Source organism: Lissotriton vulgaris, chromosome 8 (assembly GCF_964263255.1).
Source record: "Lissotriton vulgaris chromosome 8, aLisVul1.2, whole genome shotgun sequence".
NCBI lineage: Eukaryota > Metazoa > Chordata > Amphibia > Caudata > Salamandridae > Lissotriton > Lissotriton vulgaris.
The window spans coordinates 1,305,245,605-1,305,263,140 of record NC_141696.1 but is presented as its reverse complement, the minus strand read 5'-3'; the positions used below and the strand labels follow the sequence as shown (position 1 = coordinate 1,305,263,140).

The window sequence follows — 17,536 nt, the reverse complement described above, 5'->3', positions numbered from 1 at the left end:
GAAGCTGTTGCAGCCCGGGCTGCCACACAGGAGGGGGAGGAGGAGTGCATGCACTGCCAGCAACCTGCCAGGCCAGTGCACAACACTTGCATCACCCTCTCTCTGCCTGCCATTGCGCTCCGTGCATCTAAAAGGTAAAAAAAAAACTTGCATTTGCATTTCAAATTCCTATCCTGCAGCAGCACACTTCCAAAGCCCATACATGCCAGTAACCTGATTCAAGGCCCCATTCTCCCGATTTTTTTTTAATTCTCCCACTTCGCTCTTTTGAAATGTTGGCATGTATGGCCCAGGGCCTCACACTCGGCTAACCAGCATGGGGCCCCGCACACTGGTGGTGTGTCCGGTTGCTTCCCTAGCAATCAATTTGGAAGAAAGGTGTCTCCTTGCAATTAGGGTCCAGGGGAGGCTCCCCGCTCCCTTCTCTCCCTGTGTCACTCGGGGATGGCGTCTGGAGGCCTAGAGGAGGGAGAAGCTTCCTCTTGTCTCAATTGCAAGGAGACCCATTCAGAGACACTGTGGGATGCCCATTGTCCACCATATTACCGCCCACAGTTTTAACTTTTAGCCCACAAGCAATTCTCACACCTAGGGCTGAGGGTGTGAGAATTGCTTTTGGGTTGAAAGTTAAAACTGTGGGGCGCTAAAATACTGGACAAAGGGCCTCCCACAGTGTCTCTGAATGGCCTCCTTTCAAGGGTCACTTATTTAAATTAGGGGGGGGGGGGCGCACATTCCTTTTTGGCCCAGGGCCTCGCAAATCCTAGAAACGGCCCCGGGTTGAGGGATCTGCGCTGCAAATAATCATGGCACTGGCCACGGTGCTCGCAGCGCTGCCTGCTGCAGCTCGCACCCAGCCGAGGGCCCTGGTACTTGCCTTTTTCTTTTTTTCAAATTAAGCTCAGAGTTTATAATGCATCAATCCCAGTTTATACATATGGTCTTGCTTTTAGTGCTGGTTTTAATTGTAAAGTGGAGGATCGTAGCTGTTTACTATCGTTTCGTGTAGGTCTAGTAATTTAACCGGTGTATATAAATCTGAATACGCTTGACGGATATGGTGCCACTTGCTCTGGTTTTCGAACTGTGTTCCCAATAGTTACAATGTAAATGTTTATTTTCTGTGCGGTCCTGAAAATAACCTTCCAGGCACATTTTTATTTGGCGCCCGGCCATCCGAAGGTCTTATAGTAGCATGCTGCACAGTGATTAAACAAACATTTGTTCTCGAGCCTGTCATCTATTGCATACAATCGCCCTTCCAAGTTCAGCTGGGAAAGCAAGCCTCGCGCTTTGCAATTCGCTGAGTCTTTCGACCTTGACTATGATTGGTTGTATTCAAGTCTAATATGCATGATTGGTCGTCTTCCAGGCTAAATGCTAGACCGCCGTTGTCAGTTTTTGATAGGTGGAACAACGCTCGCCATTTTAGGTGTGGGTAAACACAACTCATTTCATTTGGAGGGGGCGTGGCCAATAGGAGGCTCGTCTGCACTGATTAAATAGGGGCTGGTTTTGACCTTCTTTCAACCCGGTCACTGTCGCACCTCAGCCCGCCCACTTCAACGTTCTATTGGTTAGTTTCCACTAGGATACTCTCATTGGTCAGAACGAGGGAGGCATCTTTGGCTTCGTATTAGCTGGGTTGTGCACCGAGTGACTGGCTGTCAGTGGGGTTTCGCACTGCAACCTGAAGTCAGCATGGCCCCCCTCCGAAGCTTAAGTTCGCCGGTAGGGCGATCGCTGCAGGTCAGTACAAGTGTCATCAATACTTTCTGTGGGTTTCGGCCGCTGGCAGAGTCTGACAGCCTGCGAGCCTTGCCCTTAACAGGCTGCAGAGCGCTGTCTGGTCACGCAGGTGCTCTCTCTCTGCATAAGGCGGTCGTTGTTCCTGCAAGAGCAGGTTGTGAATGCAAAGGATTCAGGGGTGCAGGTTTTAAATATAGGGGGTCAGGGGCTGCCGCCAAAGCTTTGTTACTTTTATGTCCGTAGGAGGAACGTTGTTTGGCAGAGGTCGAATTGGGCGGGCTCTTTGTGGGACGGCGTGTCCTTGCTTTGTTATTTGTAATAAAGCAGTTTACATGCTTTTGGCAAAAGTGGGGGCGAGTTGTGAGTCCAGGAAACGTTGGTGATGCAAGATTACTGATGCAACTAAGCGTTTATTCGAATTATTCTATTAAAAAAGAAATAACACATTCGTCAGTTTCTATTACATAACATGCATTCATGCTGCATAAAATCCAAGGATTGATTTTGTAGTAGCATGCTGTTTCTAGGCTGCAGAGCGCCCTTTGCACCTCCATGTGCTTTAGGGGTTAGTCTGTTCCTCCAGAAGGCGTTTTTGCTGCTAGTAAGCTGTATGTGTCCATCCTTGGTACTTTCAGCTGCAGGCAGTTTGCAGCTATTGAGATCTCTATGTGAAAGATCATGAGGCCAAAGAATTCAAGTGTTTTCTGGACTGTCTGTTGCCTCAGTAGTAGGTGGTGGATGTTAATATTATTGAACCACTTGTGGCAGTTCAGACAGGAGTATAGTGTATAATATATATGCTTGGGGCAGGAGGTTGTTCAAGCCCTTAGTATGTCTCGCGTCTTACATCTGCAGTACAACTTATCAGGTATGCTGCTCTATGTTCTAACTCGCGCCTCACAGTATGTAAATTGTAAGCATCTTTTCTGTTCAGTAAGTGGCCTCTCTACTACCTTATGAGGCTTTTAGGAAGTGCCGATTTAATTTGTAGATCCGGCTAAAAGTAGCTGGAAAAATTAGGAACTTCTGGTCCTCAGAGAATAATAAATAGATTGAAGGTTACGGTTAAAATCCTCTGGGCCTTACTCCCCCTTTCATCCTTTAAAAGTTAATAAAACAAGTAATAGTGTTTGAGTAAAAAAAAAAATAGCGACAAGTGAATTATCAGCTTATAGTGTGTGCTATAGAAAAGAACCAGATGGTTACTTGCAAGTTCATATTTGTTGACCAATAAATGCATCCTGGCTTACGTGCTTATCCTTTTATTCTTTACTTAGTCATTATTTCCCAGATCTATCAAAGGATTGCATTGCCCTTGCAATGATCAGGGTGACGCAAGGGCAACGCAATTCTAAAGTCAGATTTAACAAGCCACACACCACCACCTTGTGTGGCTTGGCAAATCCAGAGTAACGCAGGGCAGTGCTAATGACTGCCTTGTATTGCTCTGGGAAGGCGTTGCATTGGTAGAACTTGGGTGTTCCTCGCATCCATCCATCCTTGCTTTTTGCTTAATTCCCAGATTTACCAAGAATAGTAAACCTGAGGATGCGTCAAAATTGAGTGTTTTCCTGATAGAGGTGCAATGAGGAGAAATATCTTTATTTCTCCTAATTGTTAACTCCTCGTTATACTCCATTCTGCAGCACACTTAGAAAGAGGAAATCGCCTCTAAATATTGTTTTTGTGCAGGAAGGTATCCCTTCCTGCACAAAACAATTGTGCCTGTAAAGCAGGCAGTGGTACATCATGGTGCAGCCCGCAGTCTAATTGGAACCATCAATGTGCAGGCCTTTGCATCGGAACCCCTTGTCGACGGCATCCTCAGTGATGACGCAGGACCCCGCATCGCAAGCTTCACAACTTCTTTGGATCCAGCATGTGCAATACGCACCTTCGATGTAGAACTTTGCATTGCAGGCCCCTCGTCCAAGGCATCTTTAACGATAACACAGGCATCACAGCCTTGCAGCTTTCCGGGAACTGCCACTGAACAATACTACTCTGCATCTCCATACCAGGACTTTGCCTGACTTCATGGTTTCATACCACTGGTTCTTACTCAAGATGTCAAATCGGGGTAAGCCACCTGTGACTGGCATTGCAGAGCTGGCATACCTTTACATTCAACCGTCCCTTTTGACTTTTAGGTGTGGTTCTGCATGCGTTATCTAACTTGTAGTGTTTTCCCACTTGATTTACACAATCTTGGTACTTTGGTGCTTCCTATGAGCTTTAGAATCCCATTTCTATGAGTAGTGCTCATTGGGTGCCCTCAACTCTCTTTTCATTGGGAGTTTGCTTCTTCTTCAGCTCACCCAAGTTTTGACTGAGTTCCTACTCTTCATTGCGTATTTCTTCTGCAATGTCTGGTGTTATAGAATCATGGAACTTTTAAACTTGTGGGCCGCCAGGTTTTCTGTTTGACATCCTAGTCCTTTTGCCTTTATGCATCGTGATGCCCAAAGAGATGAATATGTGTTCCTAGGAATCCTCCGTGTTCTAGTTTACTTCCTTTCTCATCTGTACAGCGACAGCCTGACTGCATGTACGAGCCGCATATTGATTAAAATCCTATTTTAACAGGCTTTTACGTTCTGCTTTTTGAGCAGGGCAGCTACAAGCTATGTGATACAAGTCTTCTCTGTCCTAATTACAAAGGCGACATGCCGTTGTATTACTCAATTTTTTCCACACAGGAAGGTGACTAAGAAATTGATAATGGCCAAGTCGGAGTCTTAAGAGTTTTAAATTTGCGTTTAGTCCATTTAGACCTCCCAGGTAATTCGGGGGGTTTAGTTGGCTGTAAGTGGCAATTACCATCCACGCATGTGACCTTTTCGCTAGTGCCTCTCTGTCCAGCAGGGATAACACTTTTTTACTACTTCCATTAATCACTCTATTAAATGCATATTGTGGAAGAGGTAGGCCCATAAGTCTCCTGCCTTAAAAGTAGATGAGGCCAGATTATAACATTTGTGAGCAGTCGAATATTTCTGATCGCTTTTAGCCTCCCAAGCAACAGTCATAAGGCTTGAATTATTATCTTTTCATAGCTTATGACAACATTTCAGTAATGCTCCTATACTATTTACATGTTGTCTTCTTAGGCCAAACTGTAATCGGATTTGTGCTGGCGAAGCCTGCTGTGGAAGATTAAATAAGCAAGGGTATGCCCCTGCCACAAGATTGTCTATAACTTTATCGGCCTTCCCTCTCAAAATCTCCACACCATATGTCAATGATGACACATGTTTGGCTGTCATAAAATGTAATAATGGCTTGAGTGACAAGCCCTTTAGGGCATTCCTCAGGGAAGCGAACACTACAATTAAGGAATTGTTCCTTCTTTGCAACGCTGCACACTGGTTCTTAAATAAGCCCCTTGAGTCAAATATTCCCCCTAAGTATTTGTATTCATGCACTGATTTAAGACCGATCCCTTCTATGCAGAATGTTGGGCAACAAGCTATTTATTCCCCTTGTCACCAGTATGGTTTTTGTTTTACTCAAATTAACTTTTAGCCTGCAGGATGAAGCATACTGAGCCATTTCACTAATTAACCTCTGAAGCCCCACCTTAGTATAGCTAAGTAGAAGGATATCATCCGCATACAAAAGATGGGGAAACTGCCACACCCTTGGCGTGCGAGTTAATGATGTTCAAATCTGGTGAAATATCTGCAAAATACAAAAATAAGAGGGGGGCCAAGACACAGCCTTGTTTTAAGCAATTCGTTGTTGGTATTTTTTTCACGATTTTTGTGCCTTGGCCCAATCTAACTCTTGCCCATGTACAATTATTGTATAGCTCTTAGGAGTTTAGAAGAATTTCTCCAACTTGATAGCGTTGATGGCCTAGCTTCCTGGGGGAAGGATTTGATATAATCCTCCTCCAAGAAACCTGGTGCCAAGACCAAATAAATGTAGAGGGGTATTCATCCCACTGCCTTAATGCCACCAAATCCGATTTTTGTGCCTTGGCCCAATCTAACTCTTGCCCATGTACAATTATTGTATAGCTCTTAGGAGTTTAGAAGAATTTCTCCAACTTGATAGCGTTGATGGCCTAGCTTCCTGGGGGAAGGATTTGATATAATCCTCCTCCAAGAAACCTGGTGCCAAGACCAAATAAATGTAGAGGGGTATTCATCCCACTGCCTTAATGCCACCAAATCCAATTCAGGAAGGGCTAAGGGCGGTCTTTTGCTCCTATTGTCTAACAAGTTATGTAATCTTAAAGTTAAAAGTAGTACTAATGTGGGTACTCATAGCCAGGTAGTAAGGGTCGAATGCGGTAAGGGAAACGATTTGGTCCTTGTTAACTTTTACAACAATATCTTTGATGTAACCAGAGGGAATATTTTATTCCCTTTGGAAAAGGAAATTGTAAAGGTTTTGGGCACCTCAAAGAGAAGGGCTGATATTATATGGGCAGGGGATTTTAACCTACAGCCCTGTTATCTATCAAATGGGAATCCATGTGGTTTTGGTATAGAGATGGTCAACCCCAGGGGGGGTGTGGATGAAAGTGTGAATTCTCCTCATTTCCCACATTGCCATTACGGCTCTATTCTAAACAAACTGTTAATCAAATTTGATCTAACTTTGTTAAATTGCAACAAAAACAGTTTTAACGTTATTTGCCCTACCTTCACAGGAAGGGATGCTGGGACTTTTATTGATCATATTTTGTATTCCAGCAATGGAGACTTCCTAAATCTATTTGTTAAAGAGGAAAGTCTTAGTGATCATAATAGTATCTGTGTTACCCTACCGGGTCGGGGTGCAAATATAATGACTGGAGAAACCTGTTCCACTAATATAGTTCCGATCAGACCAAATGGTCCAAGGATTAAATGGACAGGAAGTAACTCCACGGCCAAACAAAGGGAGGTTATAGATAATTGCAAATCAGAAATCAGTTATTGCCTAAAAAACGATATTGATCCTGATTTCTTGTTAACACAATTTATCAGGCTTAATACTATTATTAATGCTATTTTTACCAGGAAATCTGCATCTAATAGAGTTGAAAAATTAGGCTGGTTTGGCAAATCATGTACAGTAGCTTTACGGGAACTGAAGAAAGCCCTAGGTATTAAACCCCGCGATAACAATAAAATAAAACAACTAAGGGCCAATTATAAGTTGGCAATCTCCAAAAGAAAAAAGGGTCTACAAAGTGAAGCATGGGACAAGCTGAGGGAAGCAGCAGAGACTAAAAATTGCAAACTCTACTGGGAAACAATTAATAGTCCCTTTCTGAATACTGAAGGAATCCCAGAAATAACTTCTTATGTTGCCTGTGAGGAGTGGATAACCCACTTTACCAATATTTTTAACCCTGAAGGGATACCCCTAACTTTACCAACTAATGAGCCCTCCTCCTGGATACCTTTACCTCTGGAAATAACCCTGGAAGAGGGATACGAAGGGCTTTTCAATAGTAAGGGGGGGAAGGCCCGGGTCCCGATGGACCTAACCTGTGGGTCCCCATCTTGGTGAGGACTTTAAATTGTGCAGCAGAAGGTAATATTCCCCCTTCCTGGGGTCAATCAATTATTATCCCCCTATTTAAAAAAGGGAGTAAATCTGAGGCTTCAAATTACCGTCCAATTTCTTTGCTGGACGCTTCAGTAAAGGTCATGAGCAGAATTATGCTCAAAAGATTAGAAACCTGGGCTACAGATATGAATATTTTAACAAAAGTGCAATATGGTTTTAGGAAAGGTATGGGCACCCTGGAGCAATGTGTAAATTTGGACCTTTATTTTAAAGAAATATACTGTAGCAAAAGAGGGTAACCTTTTTTTATGTTTCGCTGACTTGAGCAGCGCGTTCGATTTAGTTGATCATGCCATTCTTTGGAAGGTTTTACTTGAGTCAGGGGCACCAAAGGAAATAGTTCATTTTTTGGCCAGGTTCTACGAGAGACTTTCCTGTAAAGTTTGTTATGGCACCCTAGGCGAATGTACGCCATTCCTTAAAGTTGCACGAGGCATTCGCCAGGGATGCGTGTTGGCCCCCCTTTTATTTTCTCTTTTTATTAATTATATTGATGGCACCTTGGTTAATACCCCAGCAGATGCTCCCCTGATCGGAGGAAAACCCGTCCCAATACTATTATATGCGGACGACGCTGTTCTTTTATCTCGTACCCCGATTGGTTTACAGCAATTAATTGATAGATTTATGCTGTTTATCAAAAGCAGAAGGCTCCGGGTGAATAAAACTAAGACGTATGTAATGCAGTGTGGGCAGTCCATTAATAAATTGAAGTCCAGCTTTTTCTTAGACAGTGACAAGATGACGCAGGTAAAAACATTTTGTTATCTGGGAATTACCTACGCTAATGACGGGTCATGGTTACCCGAGTTTAATAATATCCGGATGAAAATGCTGCGAACTACTAGCAGTATCTTTCGCTTTGCATCCAAGCTCGGATCTAGAAGTATTTTAGATATGACTAACCTATACAACATACGTTGTGTTTCCTCTGCATTGTATGGGGCGGGTGTATGGGGTCATACTGAGGGTCCATCGCTTCAAAAGGATGAAAATAAGTTTTTAAAAAGATTGTTATGCCTCCCCCCTTTCGCCTCTGTCCAACTAATCCATGATGAGGTGGGGATCGAGTTTATTTCTGACTTAGCAGCCGTTCGGCCACTCTTATTGTGGCGTTCTATTTGGGCTAAGATAGAGACTCGATTCACTCAAGAAATTATTCTTGATTGTATAGGCTTGGATTATTCACTTCGTATTGAGTGGCTGAAATACATTCAATTTTGGTATAAAACCCTTTTCAAAATTGATGTTCTTCTGGACCCCGAACTGGCGGTTGCAATCCCCAAAAAAGAAATCAAACAAGCATTTCTTAACTTTAAAAAGGAAGGGCGAGATAAGGTGTATGGCAAGTTAGCCACCGTGAAGTTTTACAAAGAACTAAATCTAACTCCGGTGTTTCAAGCCTACCTTTCGAATGTTTCCCGTCCATCTCATCAGTTTGTACTTACCCGAGTTAGGCTGGGTATTGCACATCATCTCGTCGCCTTCCCAGTACAGAAATTAAGGTCTGAGACTCTCTGCCCATGCGACAATTCCTCACGCCAAAGCTGCAGTCATTTTTTACTTCTCTGTAAATTTTATCGCTTTCTAAGAATAAGGTATCTAAAACCTATTTTTATAAAATACAATATTCGATCCTGTAAGACTGCTCTAGAGTTATTATCCTCCCTAGAGAATGTGGATATCTGTTTTTTTGTTGCCACTTATATCCTGAAGTGTACAGCTGCCAGGAAGTGTATAGTGCTGCCATAATTATATACACTCCTGTCTGTACACATTTTTCTTTTATCTGCACATTGTATTTAAACTTGTATTATGCCCATTGCCTGTAAATGTATGGTCCAATTACCTTTCCTTTTGCATTTTACTTTGTTTTATCTACATCGAAATAATACTAAAATGTACAGCTGCCAGGAATAGTATTTGGCGTGATAATCATTACTATTTCTGTCTGTACATGCATGATTCGTTCTAATTTTTAGCTTTTATATTTTTAATCATGTATTGTTGCCCAGTGTATGACTAGTTTAAGCTTTCTTCCCTTATGAATTACTTCTGAGATCGTTTGAGTCTCTGTGTTTTTAATATTAATTGTGTATGTAATGAACTATGTTTATGTCTATGCTTGTGTGATTTGTATTCTCAAATCGAATAAAAGCTTATGACTTGGATAGCGTAGCCCATATGATATTCCTCTGCTCCGCATCAAAAGCAGATTGAAAGACAACAAAACATTGTGACCGGGACAGGATGTTTACCCCTGATGAGACTTGAGTTACTTTTCGGCCTTTTGTTGTATTGTTCTTTGTCTTTATTTCTTTTTTACTTAGAGCAAGGAGAGTTGTCTACTGAGACTTCATGGTACATGAACTCATAGAAGTGGTGCAGGAGGTAGGGTGGGGTGGCTCTTAGCAGTTGATTAGATATATTTGAAAAGATACAGCTTTGGATTTTACTGTACTGAAGGAGTAAGAGAAATCGCCCAATTTGTAAAGGCATATGTGTCAGTATGCTGGATGTGTAGATGGAAAAGGTTTGTATTTGATTTAGGACTGTGGCTGGGAGCTATACTGAATTTTTTTATAACACACTTTATTACATTTTTTCCTTTTCTTCGGTAAAAACAGAATGAATACAGCCTTGCATAGAAAAATTATCAGTGCATTACAGATAGTATCATGAATCCTACATCAATCGATCATTGAGTAATGTCTATCCGTTGACAACATACGCCGACAGCACAGGTTGTACTGCATGTATAGTTTGACAAGAGTATCCGATATAATGAGATCATATATAAATGGTTGTATAATAACACAACATTCCAATTTCATTGCCCCCCACCCACCTTACTGACTCAACCCCATATAGGACAGAGAACTGTTGGATGCGCCCTGGTTTCCATTTAGTATCCACATAAATATATACATGCAACGGAGTGCAGCCAACCATGTTTTAAAGGTGTGTTGTTCTGATGGGAGCTATACTGGATTTGGACTTATTTCATTTTCTAGTTTCTTAATGTGGACGTATAGTTGGGCTAATATAAATTGGACTAATGTGTTTTTGGCTTTCTCTTTCAGTTTGAGAAATTGGTAAATAAGTTACTAACAGGGATAAGTGCAACCACCAGAGCCTAGCAATGCCAATGACCAATCTTCAATACACCACTTTTGACAAACCTAATCCAGTAAAACTAGGTATATACCCATCTCTTGAACCTGAATCCCACAGCTCGATCATCCGGCCTGGGCCCTTAGTACCTTTGACCTAACCCTACACTTTTATGGCCAACTAAATTAAGTGCACCTTAAATTAAATCCATTTTAAAATCACGAGTGCAGTTCTAATCCACTGCAACCAAAACTGTGAGCCTAAACATCAACCTCGAGCACAAAGCACCCAAAAAGACGAATTAAAGTACTGTTAGTTCACATGTCGAGTTACAAATGAGGTGATGGCTGACTTGGTTCACTCCATTAAATTAGTCCAAATGAGTGTTTATTTACCCTGTATGGGGTAGGCTAGCGACCAAAGCCTTCTACAGTTACAGCTACTGTCACAAAATGCTTAATTTCCTCCAAGGCCCCCTATTATTATAGTCATCATTTTGTTTAATAGCGAGGGCATTCTGGGAGCTGTAGTCTTGGTTCACTTAATTTGAAGCAGTAGGTTAAAAACTCAAAACTATGATTTGTAAATGAAAATTCCAGGCTGTACTATGTGGCCACTGCTGATTTGGGAAGATGAGGCCTAGTGACTAGAGCTGCCGACCTTGGAACATGGAGAACCAGCTTTGAATCCCGGCCTCAGCTCAACACGTTGTGGTTCTGGGCAAATCGCGTAACCTACCTGCATCTGGGGGAAAAAGTAACATAGGCTGGTTCTGTTTAAAGGGCTCTAATGCCCTTGGGCCATGTTTGTGCTATAAAAAATGGAGCATCTGGTAATCCTAGTTACAGTATTCGATCGGTTCACTAATTACATGTACAGTCATACAAGACTCTGCTGGCTAAAGATTTAGGTAAAAATGAAATAAAACACAGCTCATGATGCTGACTGAAATCTTCCAGATAGATCTACATCTATTGGGGCCACCCACGTCTTCTTTCAGAGAGTATTAGCAACTTGGGGCAGAGGCAATATGTTGAGCCACATTTCTTAAGCATTTGAAAAGCCAATTTGTCTGGCGTTGACCGCCATCCTTTAGGCTTTGTCACTTCTTGTTTTGCAATTGATTTTTATAAAACTCTGTGGAAGCTTCAGAGCCCTCAGCAATATTACATTTTTTTTCAGAAAAAAGCAAATTTCTTTTGTCCCCTAAAGCCTACATTGCCCTAGAACTCCCTGGCTTTGTGTGCGTATGTGCACATTTTGAAAGGGTAGGTGTCTGGTTCACCAGTGATCTGTCATGTAAAAATCCAATCGACAATGTTTCTGCAGCCTGTTTTGGAAAACTCCACATGATCCGAAAAATTCTCCCCTTCCTCCCTCAGGGCTCTCGCCGGACTGTTGTTCACGCTCTTATCACCTCCCATCTAGACTACGCAAACAGCCTGAACGCAGAGGCTCCTGCGTACCTAATCAGACGGTCCAGAATGCCGCGGCTAGGTTGATATATAATATCCCTTTTCGCCACTCGATACCCCCCTCCCCGCCCCACCTGAAGAAGCTCCACTGGCTTCCAGCGGCCAAACGCATCCAATTTAAATCAATGGTGCTGGTCTTAAGATCGCTACGAGGCTCGGGCCCGGCCTACCGGAGAGCTCTGCTCAAATTGGCCCAGTCCAGCCGCGCCCTCAGATCTAACCACCTACGCCTCCTCATCCCCCCTGCTTTGGACGCTCTAGAATGGGTGGCAGAGCTTTTGCGGTGCTCGCCGACAAGATCTGGAACAGCCTGTCTCTGACACTGCGATTGACTAATTCTGAACCTATCCTCCTCCAAGACCAGAAGACGTGGCTCTTTTCCAGCGCCTAAAACCACTGAGTCTATTCCCATCCTTCGCCTGTCCAAGCGCCGGGATGCCCTCGTCGGGGGTAGCTGCGCGCTATATAAGCTCCAAATAATAATAGTAAAATTAGCCAATTACTGAAGGATGTGGGCTGTATGCCCTGTATACCGTAATGGGAAGAGGAAAATGTGAATGATACAGTATCAGACCCACGGATGAAGAAGACTAGCTGAAATCCCCAATATGTAATGGTAGTATAGTTGTATATTATATAATTTTCACCAAAATCAATATTCATACCTAAATGTTAGAGAAACCAATCTCTCTGGTCGGGGACTTTTATGGCCTATTGAATATACGGACGCAGTTAATGTTTGCGTGTGTAGTAAGCTTATGACCCTCAGTCGAGGCAGTTTACCTAGATGGAAGTTTGACATGGAGTCATCTTCAATGTTTGTAATAAAGGATTTTGTTAAATCCCCAAAGATTATGGGGTGAGGCAGACGAAAGGGCAAAGAGGTCAGGAGAGCAAAGGTGTAAGGCTTCGCAGCAGCTGATGGGTAGACCAGTAAAACTGGAAAATGAGGCAAAAGGTCACTAGAGCAAAAGCAAACAAAATTGTAAAACCCATAAAGCAAAAAAGACAGAACTTTTTGTATATGTTAGTGACTTTAAAAAGGATTTGAAGACTTAATTTTATAATTAACCTATGTGTAGGTTTTACCTGAATTAAAGCAAGGTGGACGACATGAGTAAATCATAAAAAAGTGTGTGCTTTTTTTAACACATTTTTGTGCACTTGTCTTGTGGTTTAAATTGTCAAACCTCGAAAAAGGAGCATTGAGTAAACCTGGGAAGCGAGCTTTACGAAAATCCAATGAAGCAGTATATATAAATAAAAAAAGTAAACCTGGGAACCTTTTGGGGAAAGTAAAAGGTGCCGGAACAATATCAAAGAAATTGGGGTAGGAGAGGAACGGGTCGTGCACCAGGAGGATTATAGATGGAGAACCAAAAAAAAATTAAATTACCCACCAATTGTTTTATTCGTTCTCAGACAATAGTGGAAAGTCACGGATGAGCGTCAGAAGTGTGTATGAAACTCATCCGAAGGACAAGTGAGTGTGGGACTGGAGGTGGGGGGGAGGGGTGGTGGGGGGGGTATGGAGGGCGAAGGGAAGATTGGGGGGAGATGGGAGAGATCCTGGTGGGCCCAATGCCACATGAGATCTACCGCCCCAGGGCTCATTCAGTGAAGGGATTCCGGCACGGCTTGTGTACTCCTGCTTTATGAGTGACCTGGGCCGTGCCTCTCCCTTGCAGAGGATCCATCCCCCTTACCGGTTCAACCTATACCTGACTCCATAAATGCCCCTTTCCCTACCTACTCTGGCTCCACAAATGCCCCTTCCCTGGTTCCACAAATGCCCATTTTGTTCTTCACTGGCTCCACAAATGCCACTTTCCCTACCCTGGCTCCACAAATTCCCCTTTCCATACCTCCACAAATGCCTGTTCCCTACCTCCACAAATGCCCCTTTCCCTACCTTGGTTCCACAAATGCCCCTTGCCCTACCTTGGTTCCACAAATGCCCCTTTCCCTACCCTGGTTCCATAAATGTCCAATTTTTTCTACCCTGGTTCCACAAGTGCCCATTTTTTTCTACCCTGGTTCCACAGATATACCTTTCCCTACCCTGGCTCCACAATTACACCTTTCCCTACGCTGGCTTCACAAATACACCTTTCCCTACCCTGGTGGCTCCACAAATTCACCTTTCCCGACCCTGGCTCCACAAATACACCTTTACTGACCCGGACTCCACAAATACACCTTTCCCTACACTGGATCGACAAATGCCCCTTTTCCTACCCTGGCTCCACAAATGCCCCTTTTCCTCCTTTGGCTCCACAAATGCTCCTTTCCCTCCCTTGGCTCCACAAATGCCCCTTTTCCTCCTTTGGCTCCACAAATGCTCCTTTCCCTCCCTTGGCTCCACAAATGCTCCTTTCCCTCCCTTGGCTCCACAAATGCTCCTTTCCCTCCCTTGGCTCCACAAATGCCCCTTTCCCTCCCCTGGCTCCACAAATGCCCCTTTCCCTCCCCTAGCTCCACAAATACCCCATTCCCTCCCCTGGGCCCACAAATGCCCCTGTCCCATCCCATGCCCCACAAATGCCCCTGTCCCATCCCAGGCCCCACAAATGCCCCTTTACCTCCTTTGGCTCCACAAATGCCCCTTTACCTCCTTTGGCTCCACAAATGCCCCTTCACCTCCCCTGGCTCCACAAATGCCCCTGTCACATCCCAGGCTCCACAAATGCCCCTGTCACATCCCTGGCTCCACAAATGCCCCTGTCTCATCCATAAAAAGAACTATTGATGGACAGAATGCAGAACAATGTCATACATTCACCCCAGTACAGAGATCTGGGCCTAAATCCATCGTTTTTTTGCTCACCATGCCAACATTCCAGTTTGGACCCAGGCAGGTGCAAATCAGTCTTGGCCCTGCGCATAATGGGAACAGTCTAGCCCGAACTGCCAGGCCAGGTTCTCCCTGGACTGGAAACCAGCATCCTAGGACCGGTTTCGGGGTGTCACCCCTCTTCAGCCAGGATAGCTTAATTCCAGTGGCATGGAGAGCACGGGGCTCACGTCTGAGCATACCCGTCCCACTCGGGGTGACAAATGCAAAAGGAACTATTGATGGACAGAATGCAGAACAATGTCATACATTCACCCCAGTACAGAGATCTGGGCCTAAATCCATCGTTTTTTTGCTCACCATGCCATTCCAGTTTGGACCCAGCCATATGCAAATTTATTTATTTATTTCATTTATTAAGCGCTCTGTCACCTGACGGCATCCTGGTGCTGAAAGGCTCGAAGGTACGTAGCAAGAGAAAAAAAGACAGGAAGGCACGGGCAGCTGGTACAAAACGGCAGCAGTTACACTCTGGGATAGAGCCAGGTTTTTAACCTTCTAAATGGTAGGAGTTGGCTGATCTGTCTTAATTCCAGGGGGAGTCCGTTCCAGAGTCTGGCCGCAGCAACCGTAAAAGTTCTGCCACCAGTTCTGACTTTCCTAAAGCTGGCCACCTTAACCAATCTGGCTGATGCAGAGCGGGGGTCCCTGACTGGGACGTACCACACAAATTTCCTCTGAAACACAGCCAGGCTCATCCCATGCAGAGCTTTAAACAAGAGACAAAGGGACTTGAATTTTACTCTCTGTCCCACCGGCAGCCAGTGAAGCTCTGCAAGGGCCCTAGAGGATGAGGAACGTTTCGGCCAACCCAAAGCAAGCTTAGCTGCGACAGACTGGATTCTCAAAAGTCTGTCCAGCAGGACCTTGGGGGATTCAAGCAGAAGGGCATTACAGTAGTCCAGTCTACTCAAGACTGAACTCTGTACAACTAGTGCCCGTGCTTGAGGAAATAGTAAGGGGAGAATTTTGCGTAGAGACCTAATAATCGCCATGCAGCTTCCCACCGTTTTGGTTACTTGGGCATCCATAGTCAGTTTATTATTAAACATAATGCCTAAATTACGAACCTTCTCCACTGGTCTCACTGCAGATGACATATGACTAGGCCAGAAATTGCTCGGCAGCGCTGAAGGAATCCTATCCACAGGACAGAAGAGGACCTCCGTCTTACCGGCATTAAATTGTAGTGAATTATCTTTCAGCCATTGAGCCGTGTCACGCAGGCAGCAATGAATCTCCTCAATAGATACAGAGTGTTCACACTCCAGAGAAAAAATTAGCTGCGTGTCGTCGGCATAGTTAGTGATGTTAATACCATGCTCTTTGACAACCGCAATCAAGGGTTTCATGTAAATATTGAAGAGTATCGGGCTGATAGCCGAGCCCTGAGGTACCCCAAGAGAGCTGTTCATCTGTACAGACCGATATGGAGGAAGGGACACCGCCTGAGTTTGACCCGTAAGAAAGGAATGCACCCATTGCAGGGCACAGCCCTTCACTCCCACCTCCTCCGGCTTGCTCATCAGAGTTCCATGGTTAACCGTGTCGAACGCGGCTGACAGGTCAAGCAGGATGAGAACCGCGGCCTGATTCCTGTCTGCACGCGACCGATGTTCGTCCAGCACGGCCACCAGGGCCGGCTCTGTACCATGGGCAGGATGAAAGCCGAATTGCACCTCATCCAGCAGTTTGTGCTGCTCCAGGTAGCTAGAGAGGGTTATACTAACCACTTTCTTCGTAATCTTAGCCGGGAAGGGTAGGAGAGAAATCATCCTGTAGTTGTTAGGGCATTCTGGGACCAGGGTGGCCTTTTTCAGCAAGGGAGTTACCAAAGCTTGTTTCCACTGCAGCGGAACTATCCCGCTATTAAGAGACTGATTACAGATACGCCTAAGCGTGGGAAACAGCTCTGCCTCAAAGGTCTTCCAAATTGTATGAGGAACGAGGTCAAGAGGAGAACCGGACGAAATGCCTTTAGCTATTTTACAAAATTCCTCCATAGACAGTGGTCCAAACCCGGTTAGTTCATTTTCGCTATTACTGTCCAGATGGTCAGCCACAGTGTTCTCTCACTCATTTTCCAAATAGCTTCTACCCACCGAGTCAGAGGTACCCGGTATCAGAAGATCGCTCTTCTCCCCTAACTCGTCGATAATAGCTTTGATCTTAAGATGAAAAAAATTAGCCAGATTATTACATAGATCCTGAGAAGGGGGTGTCTGTTTTATTGTACATTCCGGGTTAGTAAGATTTTTTAGAATAGTAAAAATACTTTTAGCAGCATTAGGGGAATTCAAAATCAAACTCGCAAAGTGTTCTGCCTTGACTCTAGTTATCTCCTTTTTATAATCCGCAATCTTGGTTTTCCAAACTAATTTATCCAACACAGCATAGTTCCTTCTCCACTTTTTCTCTGCCTGCTTGCAGTCCTGTTTCATAGTTTTATTTATTTATTTATTTATTTATTTTTAAAAAATTTTGGTAAACCTTTATTGTCACATAGAGCAATTACAATCACAGGTCTAAAACCAGCCCAGCCGGCCAATAATACAGAGGCGGTCGAAATAAGTCGGGCAAGCCATAAAACGTCAACAGTCCGCCCCCCATTTCACAAACATTGTAAAAGCAGTCACCCCTGCAATTTGCACCACCAGAACTCACGGAGAGCAATCCGTCACTCGGTTCCCAAAAAGGAAAAGAAGAAAGAATGGAGAGAAAGCCGAAGGAAAGAAAGAAAAGAAAAAGAGGCCCTAGGAACAGAAAAAGAAAAAAC

At 44.1% G+C, this 17,536-nt stretch overlaps 1 protein-coding gene across 2 annotated transcripts in view; it reads left to right on the top strand.

Moving 5' to 3' along the window:
- Nucleotides 1-1,600: 1,600 nt before the first annotated feature.
- ACAT1 (acetyl-CoA acetyltransferase 1) overlaps nucleotides 1,601-17,536 on the top strand; it is a 174,814-nt gene continuing 158,878 nt past the window's right edge. For both annotated transcript variants that reach the window (XR_015299355.1, XM_086935236.1), the window contains exon 1: nucleotides 1,601-1,749. Coding sequence is in view for 1 of the 2 variants with exons in the window: in XM_086935236.1 (XP_086791362.1) it covers nucleotides 1,702-1,749 (48 nt within the window). In the remaining variant the exon portion in view is untranslated. The remainder of the gene's footprint in view (nucleotides 1,750-17,536) is intronic.